Genomic DNA, 12,810 nt, shown 5'->3' with positions numbered 1-12,810 from the left:
ATAATATTGATGTTATAAATGAATAAATCTTCTGTAACTCGTACCCTTTATAATATGTTACAAATTAATATACTTGTGGTCTACGTAATACTCTTAAAATCTTTAAGATATCAAATGTGATTGTCTTTTATTATTAAGCTTGTAACTTATTATAGTTTAAGAATGTTTAAAATAATACTAAGCCTGTAAATTAAGCCAAGGTAAAGCCCACTCGCACAAAATAAGGCAATGTGTTTAGAGGTGCTTCATATTCCATAAGCCAAACGGGACCAGTGTAAACGAGACTGCTGTTGTTGCCGTCAGTCCATTGTCCTTCGGGAAGGTAAATGTCACGATTCGTTGCACCTTCAGTCACCACAGGCGCAGCAATAATGTCATCGCCCAGCAAAAATTCTGTAAAGTAAGGAAACGTTAAAGATTGCGAAGTTTATGATTGAGATTGTTAAATATGATCTTACCATCGTAGATGCCCTGGGCAACTGCATCGGTTGGAGAAATCCACCAGAGTGGCGCATTAACTGGTTCGCCAGTTGCGGTGGCTCGCTCGAAGAGCTTCATGATGTATGGTGTGTAGTCAGAGTGCATTTGCGTGAAGGTCTTGCTGATCTCAATGGTTTCGTTGTCAAAATTCCAAGGCACAAAGGAAAACTGCAAGCTGGGCATGAAGACATTGGCCTGCAGCCAGCGCAGGAAGAGTTCTTTGGTGGGCGGCTTTTCATTGTAACCGTTGCCGCCGATCATGTCTGGCAGCACAAATGGATAACCATTCATATTCATCTGCAGCAGCGATGTGATCAGCGTGACCAGACCATTGTTCCATCCCCACTCGGAATCCTTATCCACAATGCGCACAAAAATGGGCAAGTCCTGAGTATTCTGTGCAGAGCGTACCTCAACCATACTTCCAAATTTAGCCACAGTCCGCACATAGTCGGTAGTGATTTGAAGTGGCGTCAGATATTCATCACCCTGAAGAACCGGATCCGTGGGCACCCAACTGGTCTCGCCTGCATCAAACTTGAAGCTATCAATGCCATCTTCCGTCTGCAGACGCGTCAATCGAGTGGTAAACCAGTCCTGCACTGCCGTCTTTGTAAAGTCCAGATAAGCTGCATCCTTTGGCTGGCTGTTCCACCACTGAGTATCCGCACTACCATCATGATCCAGGACGAGGTAGCCAAGTTCCTTGGCTGTCTCATAGATGGCCGTGCAGTTGTTGTTAATGAATGGATGTATCCAAAGAGTAACCCGGAAGCCCAACGCCTTGAGATCATCGGTCAGCTTCTTAGTGTCTGGGAACTTGTTTGCCCGGAACGTGAGAGCTCCATAGCAATCCTCCCAATCATCGTCAATCTCCAGCTGACTGTTTTCGAAGCCATTGTCGATGATCTGTTGGGCAAAATCACGTACAACCTCATCAGTCACCTCAGCTTTGTACAGCGCCCACGTAGACCAGACGGGATATTGAACCATTCTTTCGTCAGGGTAGCCAGTTGGCTTACCTAGCAGCGTCTGCACGGCATACATATGCGCCACCTTGGCATTCTTGGCGAAGGCCAGTTCGTAACTAAACTTGGCCGATGTCACACGCGTTTCGTAAGGAAGCTCGCTGAGAGCGCTCATGCAGAGTTTTCCTTCGTATCCAACTGAATTTTGATCAATAAAAAGTGGTGTGGTGTTGTTTACATAGAGGAAAAAGCCGTCACTGCTCAGCCAGTAGCGCTCAGCTACTCCCATGTTGCCCAGCTCCTTGGGTACATATGAGAAGTTGCTATACTTCTGCCTTTCCACTGGCCAATAATGCTCTTTCTGTTCTGCGCCACCGTACCAATGTGTGCGACCAATATTGAGAGAAATGCAGTCCTTGGGTTGTGTGCCCTTGACCACTTGGTCACGGGTCACTCTGATATGGGTGATGGTAGAGTTGGACTTGACCAACGAGAACTCGATGCTCGTTGTGCCATCGGTTAGCTTGTAACTGCCAGTTGTGGTTGCCTCCAGATTACTGCTGGTCACAAAGTTGTCCAATGTGACAGTCTGCAGAGTTGTACTGCTCTTCATTACCTCATACTGAAGTTTTTCACCACGGCGCAACCTGACATAGATGTCACTGTTGTTAAACTTAAACCGCTGCTCGATGGTTGAACACGATTGTCCAATCTGTCCGAGACAGCAGAAGGCGACGCCAGCCAGAATCAGCGCGGCACTTGTGACACCCGGTTGCATTTTGAAAAGACTATTCCAGGAGCTAACCGATTGCAGCACTTATATAGCCGGCTCACAGTTCACAAATAAAGCCCTTGGCCATTGTCAATAATTTCCACTATAGATGTACTTAGAAACCTAACTGATAAGGAACTGATAATTCTGGACTCATCTAAGCTTACTGTTTATGTGGTCAACAGAATGTATTGACGTGCCGATGAGAGCTCCTCGAATTATCGATTAAAGTACATACTTCAAGTATATGCAATCGTAATTGAATAAATAACATCTAATAACATTGTTTTCAAAATGATTCAACTTACTTAATTTGCGGAAGAGGTTGTCATTTTTTCGTTTTGTTAAAAAATAAAATAAATTAGCATAATGCACAATATTAGTTCAAATTAATGTAAGAGGAGAATATAAAAAAAAATATACAACAGAAATGAAGTACAAACAAACGGCAGTTGCTTTGCCTTGCCTTGCCTGCAACGACCAAAAAGAGTTGATTTTGTAGTTGAAATACCAAGCGAACAGAAATGAGCAGCTGGCGGAATAAGCATAAAAACCCAAAGTTGTATGCAACAGTTTTTCAAAATTGCACTTTTTAAGCTCTGATTGTTAAAAGCTTTAATACCATCGCCTAAAAGCATGCTGTAAGAAATTTTAGCTTTTACTTGCGGAAGGAGTGAATCCACCTGCTAATCGATTATGTTCGCCTGCTTCAAGTATCAGTTTCCAAGAGTTCTGCCCGAAATATCGACATACCTTGCTGATATTATGTTTTCATCCTTGGTAACTTTGGTATTTAAATGTACAAAAATTTGATTTATGATTTTATTTATGAGGCGATCTAACTTACTTCTTTTGAAGACAAAAAAAACTACAAATAAATATTAAAAGATATAATTTATTTAATTCTTCTTGGCTTATAACTATGATAAATATATTTAAATAAGAATTTTATACATTTTAAGACAAGCGGAATAATTTAAATGCATGTCGCAAGTAGATCGCAGCGAATATTATGATATGTCTAACAATTTTCAAAGAAAAAACAAGCAATTGCAACTAATAAAAATTGAGTTGTAGCTAAATACAAAAATGGCCTATGACTAATTGTGTTATAAGGATGTTCGCATTTAAGGCACAAGGTGTGTGCTCTCTTTCTCTTCCGACGGTTCCTCCTCCTCCTCCTCGGCCGCTTCAAGTGCATCACTGGGCAGCTTCTGTGGCCACAGTTCATCGTGATATTCAATCACATCACTTGGAAGATGTGATTTAGCTTTATATATTTCCTCGTCCTCATCGCTATCGTCTGCAGCCATGAGCGCCACTCGTGTGTATACTTCTTCCTTGGTGGTGCGTCGATAATAAACCATAGCACCGGCCACTGTGACGCCAACTAAGGAGACGATCATGGCAATCATGAGCAATGCTGTACTCCACTGCATGAACTGTATCTTGACAGTGTGTCCCGACTGTTCATCAGCCTGTTCGATGGTGCTGCGTACAACGTATGCGTAGCAATACGTCTCGTTGGTCTGTGGCAACTTGCGAAGTTGGCTACCCGGAGGACAGGTGCTGCACTGGGAATTGTTTGGTCCGTAGCATCGCAGGCAGCTGATATCACAGCTGGCGCAGACTTGACTGTGACGTGGTGTCAGAGTTAAAGTGGTGGACTCACGTCGTCGTCGACGCTCCGCTGCCTGCAGAGGATCGTCCTTATCGACAAGACCATTATTATTGATATCCGCGATAGAAGATTCTGTAGAGTTCACATCGCTGTCTGCATCGAAGTCGTCAAATACGTTATAGTTTAGCTTGGCATACGTATGCAGTGGGCACTCATCGTAGCAGAGATCCTCATAGAAGTAACTGGCATCACGGCACTCTGTGGAGGGCGTCAGATAGGAAACAATTTTAGTTCATGTCAAATTATATTCGAAACGAAGATAAACACTACATAGAGGAATACCCAATTACCTCCGAAAACAGTGTTGAGAATGGAGAAAAGAACATGACATATTAATGATCAGTTAGTAGAGTAATAAAACGATTGAAAATGAAAATTTTGACGAAAATAGAAAGAGAATTAAACAGTGTAACAAAACAAAGGCAACATACGAAATTCAGTGGGTTTGTTTACTCATGTTTTCATTCATATTTTCTTTTGTTTTATGTGGTCGGAATAAAATGAAAATCTTGGATCAATAGTCAAGTCTCAACTGAAACTGAAACCGATCTATTAACAACAAAAAGTTCAAAGTATTTATGTATATTTAGGCAAAAGGCAAGCGCAGTAGTCCAAAAAACATGCTCGAATACGAAAATCAGAAAGAAAAAAAATAATTGTAATAAAATAAAATAGTCGGTGAATGTGCGTTTACTGTGCCGAAACCAGTGTTGGAAAGCAGACGATGAGCAGTGCGATGTGAGCGACATATTGAAATCGAGTGTGTGTGTGTGTTTTGTTAAATAAAAGATGTTACGAGAAGGCCAATCAAAATGTGTTAATATCACACAGCAACCAAAATAGAGAAAAACAAAACTAATTATGTAAGTAAGAGTATTATTTGAGACGTACGAAAAGTACTTTTGGGTTATTAAAAAGCATAATAGCAAATAATACACAAGACAATAGTAAATATTTTACTTAGAAGTTGCATAATTTGTTCAACTAAACTCACCTTTTATTTAAGATACTTATGCGAGAGATATGCTAATACTTAAGATCGTGTTCGAATTCAGATTTGGAGTTGTTTAAAATGTTTTTGGACCACATTCGACTTACTGCTTAACTAGTTGTTGTTGCATAATAAAGTTTCAGTTCAATTTGAAAATACGTTTCCAATGCATTTATTTATTACTCATAGATAGTTTATATTGATAGATATAGATATATATATAAGTATATATACACAAAACATACATAAAAAATTGCTGATTTGAAATAGCGGCCATCGAATCTCATTTACAGTTCTAAATACTTTAATTCAATTTCTTGTTCATTTTCATTTCATTTTTACATTTAAAAAGTTTTTTCGCACAAATTTAGTTCCTTGTTTCGAAATTGTTTTAATTGTTATAGTTTAATGTGTTGTTTAATTGTAATTTTTTTAATAGCTACCCCAGGCCCTAGTACCACTTGTTCGTTTTATTGTATATATTTATATATCATTATTGTTTAGACTTAAATATTAATTTGGCTTTATTTTTAATTGTTTGTTTTTATTTATTTCTTTTAATAAAGGTTTTTGAAAAATATTTAAGCATAAGTACCGCAGCCAGCACTGATAGAGTGTTAGTTTGGAAATTATATAGAGTATAGATCAGATTCAATTTGAATATTTCGATTTTTTTTTTGCCTGACTTGGAAAAAGTAGTTATTGAAATTGTTAGTTTTATCTTTTGCTGCTAATTATTGTATGGTAGTTATATGCTTGAAGATTTTTTATTTTTGTGGCTAAGTTGTAATTATTGTATTTATTAATTTTTGTTTTGCTTTATTTAATTGAATTTCATTTCGTTTCTTTAAACTTTTGATGTGAGTTTGCTAAGTCCAACAACAACAAATAAACAAACTAAAATATGAATAGTTCTATATGTGATTTCACATTATACTTATGTTTTGGTTAGTTTATTGTTCGGTTACGATATGATTATTCATTTCAACAAAACAACAACAAACTTTTGACCAATTAAAAATTTGTACCAAGTGAAAGCGAAATTTAAAATAAAGACAAATCTATACAAAATGATATGTCACTTATTTAAAATTGGAAATTAGACAATACTTGTGATTCATTATTGTTGTTGCTTATGTTGTAGTATGAGAGAATTAGAATTAATTATTGCACTCGAGTTGCCATTTGATTTCTTTTATTTAGGTTTAGGTTTATTTCCACTTCACAACAGACAAATTAAAACCATATTTTTGCCATGAGTTCAATTTGATTCGGTTTTGCAAACAAGTTTCATTATTTATGCATTGTGGGAAATTGATGAACAACAAATATTTTAACAAAGATATGTGTGTGCATGAGTTTTCATTTATTCTGTCGTTCAATTTGAAAAGATTCGATTTTCTCTGATATGGAAATCAATTAAAATTTATTTTGTTTGGTTTCAGTTTTTATTTATCATTTATTTTTTATATTTACTCATGTTATATGAAGCGCACAAAATATAACTATGACTAGAAGCTTTTTGCTCACTTCTGGCATTTCTTTGTTCAAACCTTTTTAGTATTTTGTGCGCATTATTTGTTTATAATTAATTAGTTATTGCCTAAGCTCACTAGAAAATTAGCTAATTTCACGTTCTTTATTGTTCTTTTTTTGTTTTTTTTTTGTTCTTTTATGTATCTTTGAAATGTTTATTTCGTTATTATATTGCAACTTTGTTCAAAACTGCAGGAACTTTTTCTATATAAATTGTTACATTTATTTAATTGTTAAATTAATTATATTTTTTTGTTTTTGTTGCTTGCCTACGTTAATACTACTCGTACTTTTACCCTACACCCTAGAATTTCATTTTCGTTTACTTTTGCTTTTATTGTTGTTGTTATTATTAATAATAATTGTTTTGTTTTTTTGTTCAGTTACAGTTACAGTTACAGTTTAAAGTTTAAAATACAAAAATTTGTTTGCTTTGCTTTGACGCCTTAACACTATGAATTTAATGCAAGTTTCTGCCCGCTAAATTTTAAATCTTTAATTTTTTTGTTTTCAGTTATTCATTAAGATTTACGTTTAAATTTACGAAACAGTCTTTTACTATGAATTCTAAACTGTTGTGTTATCATCCATTTGCGAGTGTGGCATTTTAAACAAGAGATATACATAAGAAAAAACAAATTTAACAAAAATGTAGAAAAAAGTTGCATTTAAGCAGGCAGTGCTGCTCTAACTGTGGCTACTTGGCTGGCCTGGCAAGGTAATCTGAAATGCATATAGTTTATAACATAGCAAATAAGTTTTGAGGGCACTGCGAATGTGCGTAAATAAGCACTCAGTCAACAGAGCGCATTTCAAACCAATGCATGCAAAACTTGCAGGATAGCAGTGCTATTAAAACTTTAGACGATTGATTGATTTGTCGAATTAGCAAATGTATTAACACAAGTGTGTTGAGGGCACTGCAAATGGTGCATTTCAAACTGTGCTGTGACAGTCTCCTTGCAACTGTATGCCAAGACGCAATGCATGCGAAACTAACGAAATGACTTTGGCACGGGGAATATGTAATGAAAATTCAAAGGTACTAAACAAAAAATAAAAGAAAAACAAACGAAAACAATGAATTACACATAATAATTACAAACAAATTCAACTAAATCCTTAACAATTAAAATATACATGGATATACTAAATTATTGTTTGTTGCTTGTGCGAATCAAAAAGATGAAAATGTGCAAACATTTTCGTTAAACAACCATCGTTTTGTTTTTGTATTTGATTTTGTTTTTTGTTTTCTTCAAATTTGTTCGTTCTTTTCTCAGCCACGCCTATTTCTCTTGAGTGTGTGAGTGTGTGTTATTGTGTGTATATAGCTACACTTAATACTAAATTTAACTACAAAAAGTTTTAGTATATATTTTTTGGACTTGCAGTGTTTTGTTGTTTCTTTTTTTGTTCTATTTGTTTTTATTACTTTTTTTTGCATTTTACTTTTGTTTGCTATTGTTGTTTTTGTTGCTTACTTTGCTATTGTTCAATTGTTTTTGTTGCCAGCTTATGAAATGCTTAAGTTCAGCATTAAAATGCTTTTGTTATGTTTGTCATCAAACTTTAAATTGGAATTGAAATTTTTTTGTTTTTGCATCAGTTTAAAAAATTTTTACAGTTGTTTTCTTTTGGTTGTTGACTTTTCAAAATTCGTTTTTGAATTATCTAATGATTTGGTTGTTGTTGCCATTGTTGTTGTTGTTGTTGTTGGCGATGGCGTGTTTAAAGTTTAGATAGAAGATTTGTGTTATGAGTAGAAAGATTAAAGACAAACCTAAACATTTCTGATCATTCCACTTGAGGCATGCAGCAGCATTGCTACGATCCTGGGCAACGCCCACTTCGCCCACCTGAAACGAGATACAAAGTTTGTTAATGATTAATATGGATACCACTCGACGTATGCGTAATATTATCATAATAATTATCCGGGGGCTAAAACAAGAAAAAGTTTAATTCTTAATCGAAATCAATACTTAAATATAGTTTCACAACTAACTTCCAACAGAGATTAAGTCATTTTTGCGCTGGAAACATGCAGACATTCACAGGGAATCATTTGTGTAGTGAAATGTACGATTTGCTATGCTTTAAGCATGCCTATTGCATGGCCATTTCATTGAGTCTTAGCGCCATTTTTTGTCAGTCTCTTCGCTCTCGTTCTAGCTCTCGCTCTTTCGCAGTCTATCGTCCTCTTGCACTGAGTTTGTCTGACATCCGCTGTGGTTCATTGCATGTTGCCGCGCTGTCTGGCATTTTGGCCATAAGTACTTAAGTATGTATGGCAAGTTATCTGTGTGTGTGTATGTGTGAGTTTATTTATAGCTGTTCTAACCAAAAAGTGTCTGTCTATAACTTGCTGATGTGATGTTTCTCTTACCCCAACCTTATTTGCAGCTCGTGTGTATCTTTCGCTCTCTTTCTGGCTTGCTCTAACAGTTGTTTCACATGCGATGACGTCGCGTGTTGCGATTCAAGCGGCAACAGCAAAAAAAAAGATGCAGAAAACAAAAAATGGGGAAATGTTTGCTATGCAAAAAGTTTGCTGCCTGCCAAACGGCAAGGCGGACGAAAAAACTAAGGTCACTGCACTTTTAGTTTATTACTGAGATAGCGACGCAAAGATAGAGAGGGAAATGGTTTACTAACAGAGTGGAAAAAAATCAGAGGGGCGATAAAGTTTTGCAGGCCATGCAGAGACTTTAGAGCAACAATAGGTGCCAAAAGGCGAAAGGTCGGACCATTTTAGAGAGAGCGGAAAAAAGTGTTGCCTGCCAACAGGCGCAAAAGTGCACTTGAAAAATGCCCGGCAGCAGTTGCAGCACCACTGGCTCTCAAACTGTGCGTGAATGCAAAATTAAATGGGTGCATTTAAGTAATGCACCACTCTGCCGCTGACAAGCGCAGCAAGCGAAAAAAACACGCACAAAGAGAACTCGGCAGTCTGGTCTAACCAGAGTTTGGCACATTGCCCAGTCCCAGGCCAGTCAGCGAGCTCGTTGAGTGCCAAAAATTGAATTCGGCTGCAGCAGAGCAAAGTGCAAATCGGACATTGTGTATGCTAAGTATGGGGGAAATTTATGAGCAGCTTGCTGGCTGCATTAAAGCTGACTTAGTTAGTTGAACGAAATATGAGGCAAAAAATATACATACATATAACTAAACCGAAGGAAGCATGCCAAAAACAATAACTCAACGTTCTTGCAACTCTACCTACGCCCAGCTAACAGTTTGCAAAGCACTACCTGTGAAAGCCTCTAAGCTGCTTTGCTTGCTTGTCGTACGACTCAAGTTAGGAGGTCAATTCTCAATATAGTACACAAGTAGCATATCATACAACTCAAGCCAGCCACATGCAAGCATTCGACGATGCGCCGCTATTGTGACGGAGTCCCATTTGGACACGGACACGGACACTGCTAATGTCCTCGTCATCGTCATTATCGTCGACTTCGCTCTCTGGCAAGCCGCTTGAGAAGCACTGCAACACCCGAAAATTACCAAAAAACAAAAAGAACAAATAATAATACTAATAGTGAAAGCACACAGTTAAGTTGAATTACTTATTAATAATGTTGTGATCAAGCGATTGTGGTAAGCAGCCTCATTCCGCAAACTTATTATGTGGCATAACGTTTCTTTCTAACCAAAGTGCTAATACTTTATAGAAATAAAGATAACATTGCTTGTTTTTGAGACATAACTTAATAATCGAGTGTCTTCTAACAATTTGTAAATATATAATGTATTTTATTCACGGCTGGAAAGATTTGTGGGACTTCTTTCTATAATATGTCTTCGGCTGCAATTGTCTTATGTTAAACTATTCGTCTTCTTCACCACTTTATATTTATCTTTTTCCTAATTGTGTAAAAAGATTTACAAAAAAAAAAGATTGTTGAATGCCAATATTTACAATTATCAATGTAGTTTTTGGTAAAATTTTCGATATCCTTATTGAAGCTTGTAGTTATTCTTAATTTGCTTAATTATTTTCCAAATTTTGTTTATCTCCCTAGAATTGTCAATTCTGTGGAATTTATCATTATATATGTTACACATTTTGTTGCAGTTTTCAGACTTACTTGTTGCATGTTGCGCCATTGACCGCTGGCGTCGTGTTCGATATCGTTGTGAGCCATCTCGTCGCCATACGAATGAAACTGTGATGGCTGCTTGGGATGTGGGGCGTCCTGTGGCTGGGCTGGTGTCTCAGTGCCATATAGAATCATGTCCCATTGTGTCACTTGCACTGCAAAAGGCATCAAAATGAGGTTAATGAAGAGTGCAAACATTTAACAATGAGCAACAAAAATGCAAAATCAAAATCAAACTGAACATTTTAAAAGGCAAAAATAAAGACAAACAAACAACCAAAAATGTTAACAATTTGATTTATGGTACAAGGCTAAACAAGCCAAGTGCAGAGCCAATAAATCTGCCAAAGCAGAGGCGAGCCGTGAAGAGAAGCGAGAAGAGAAGAGCAGAAATGAAACAAATGATGTGACAAAGAGCTAAACAAAATTTTCTACTTGAGGCGCCAAACAACAAAATATAAAGAGAAAAACAACCAAAAAAAAAAAAAAAAAAAAAACAAAATTGCAGCAAGAAAATGAAAAATGTGCTGCAATATTTTTGGCTGCTGACAAACAAAAACAAGAGCAACAAGAATTTTGTGTTGCACTTTGCACTCTACATTTTGCTACAACAGTTTGCCGGTTGATTGATGAAAGACGAGCTCAGTGGCTGTCAAACTTTGCAAGGAAAATCATAAGCAAAAATGTTAAGGCCACAACACTGCACTGCATTGAATGAGTTTCGCTAATGCAATTGCTTCAATGTTGCAGTGCAGTGTTGCTGTCAGCGATGTTGCACAAATAAGCTACCATTTGGTCTGTAGCCCTGACGAAAACTGCCCGCAGCCACAAGTTCCACCTGCGCTTCCTCCTCCTCATCATCATCAACAGCATCTGAAGCGGCAGCAGCAAGATTATCGTTGTCATTATCATCAGCAAAGACATCAACTGGGGTGATGACGCCGGCGGCTGCCATTAGCAGCTGCTGTTTCTTCAGTATCCGCTGATCGGGCAGAAAGCTGCTGCCACCCGCTGGCAACACCGGCAACAATGTGGCAAGATGCGATGAAGGCGGCGGGGGCGCTGATGGCGACTTCTTGGTGTTGCCCGCTTTGCTGTTGCCAGAGCCGGAACCGGAGTTGCTGCTTGAGACGGGTTTGAAGAGTTCCACTTCAAATTGTTTTCCCTGCTTGCGCGATTGTTGCAAGTTTCCACCTGGCTTCGACTTGGGCGAGTTGCTGCTCTCGTACGGCTCCAGTTCCGGGAAGATGGCTTGAATCTTCTCGTAGCGTTCGAATAGTTTCGGAATACGTGAGTCGCCGCCGTTGCTTTCTTTGACCTGCTTCGCTGCCTTAATCGGAAGACGTGTCGCGTTGTTTTGGTTGTTGCCACGATTGTTGCTGTTGTTGTTGCTGTTGCTGGCGATTTCGCCAATCACTTTGCGCGTCTTCTCCTCAAAGAACTTCTCTCCCGAACTGGCCTTAGGACGCTGCGTTTGCAAGCCATTTCCCTTTCCCTTGCCACCTCCTCCGCCTCCACCCTGCTGCGAGATGCGATAGTACTTATTCTTGTTCGTCGTCGTGCTGCTGCTGCTGCTGCTCGTGGTGCTCTGCGTCGTTTGCTCCTTTTTGTTGGCCCTGCCATTGCCATTGCCGTTCTTATTGCCATTTTCGCCCGCCTTGTTCGACTTGTTGGCCTTGTTGTTGCCTTTGTTATTGCCCTTGCTGTTGCCATTGCCATTGCCATTGCCGTTGTTATTGTTATGGTTGCTGTTATTGCTGCTCTTGCCTAGTATGACACCGTATGTGGCCGAGATCTGTTGATATCCCTGCTTGCCAGCTGGTGCCGGGACAACAGACAGCAGCGGATTGTTCGTCACCAGACTCGACGACTTATTCGCCTGTGTTTTGCCCAACGGCAACTTGGCTCCACCCGATGGGGTATTGGCAAAGTTGTTTGGCGATATGCGTGGATATTGTGGTGAATAGATCTGATGCAGATTGCTGGTCGTGCTGCCCGTGTTGCTGCTACTCGAGTTGGGCGTGGTTGCCTCGGCGCTGCTTGAACGTGGCACCGAAATGGGATCATTGGGATCGATGGTCAGCGTAGTGCCGTAGAATATCAACGACCATTCACGCAACAGTGCATGGCCTGTGACCCGCAGTATTCAGTATTTGGATTGAGTGATTAGTATTCAAAGGTATTCAAAGTGTGGTTTGCAACAAGGTGAATTGAATGAGTCGGAAAGTTCCACAAAAGCGCAGCATGTAAAACGTTTGATTTGTTGTTGAGTTGAA

General features: G+C 38.5%; 2 protein-coding genes across 4 annotated transcripts in view; both read right to left on the bottom strand.

The window, feature by feature from the left end:
• Positions 1–81: 81 nt before the first annotated feature.
• Positions 82–2,306, bottom strand: LOC117574341 (myogenesis-regulating glycosidase). Its single transcript, XM_034258161.2, has 2 exons — positions 459–2,306; positions 82–393 (listed from the first exon to the last, which is right to left on the bottom strand). Exons 1-2 carry the CDS (start codon positions 2,224–2,226, stop codon positions 191–193), a joined length of 1,971 nt encoding a protein of 656 aa, XP_034114052.1. The 5' UTR covers positions 2,227–2,306; the 3' UTR covers positions 82–190.
• Positions 2,307–3,126: 820 nt separating this feature from the next.
• LOC117574052 (furin-like protease 1) overlaps positions 3,127–12,810 on the bottom strand; it is a 164,208-nt gene continuing 154,524 nt past the window's right edge. For 2 of the 3 annotated variants that reach the window (XM_052008234.1, XM_052008235.1), the window contains 4 exons: positions 11,324–12,664; positions 10,523–10,689; positions 8,212–8,287; positions 3,127–4,099 (listed from right to left, as the gene is read on the bottom strand). In XM_052008234.1, the coding sequence (XP_051864194.1) occupies positions 3,348–4,099; positions 8,212–8,287; positions 10,523–10,689; positions 11,324–12,664 (2,336 nt within the window). In that variant the 3' untranslated portion in view covers positions 3,127–3,347. The remainder of the gene's footprint in view (positions 4,100–8,211; positions 8,288–10,522; positions 10,690–11,323; positions 12,665–12,810) is intronic. The other variant, XM_052008236.1, reaches the window with a different exon arrangement.

This window comes from Drosophila albomicans, chromosome 2R (assembly GCF_009650485.2).
Source record: "Drosophila albomicans strain 15112-1751.03 chromosome 2R, ASM965048v2, whole genome shotgun sequence".
Classification (NCBI taxonomy): Eukaryota; Metazoa; Arthropoda; class Insecta; order Diptera; family Drosophilidae; genus Drosophila; species Drosophila albomicans.
The sequence above is the reverse complement of the archived record's forward strand: the minus strand, read 5'-3'. Positions and strand labels throughout refer to the sequence as shown.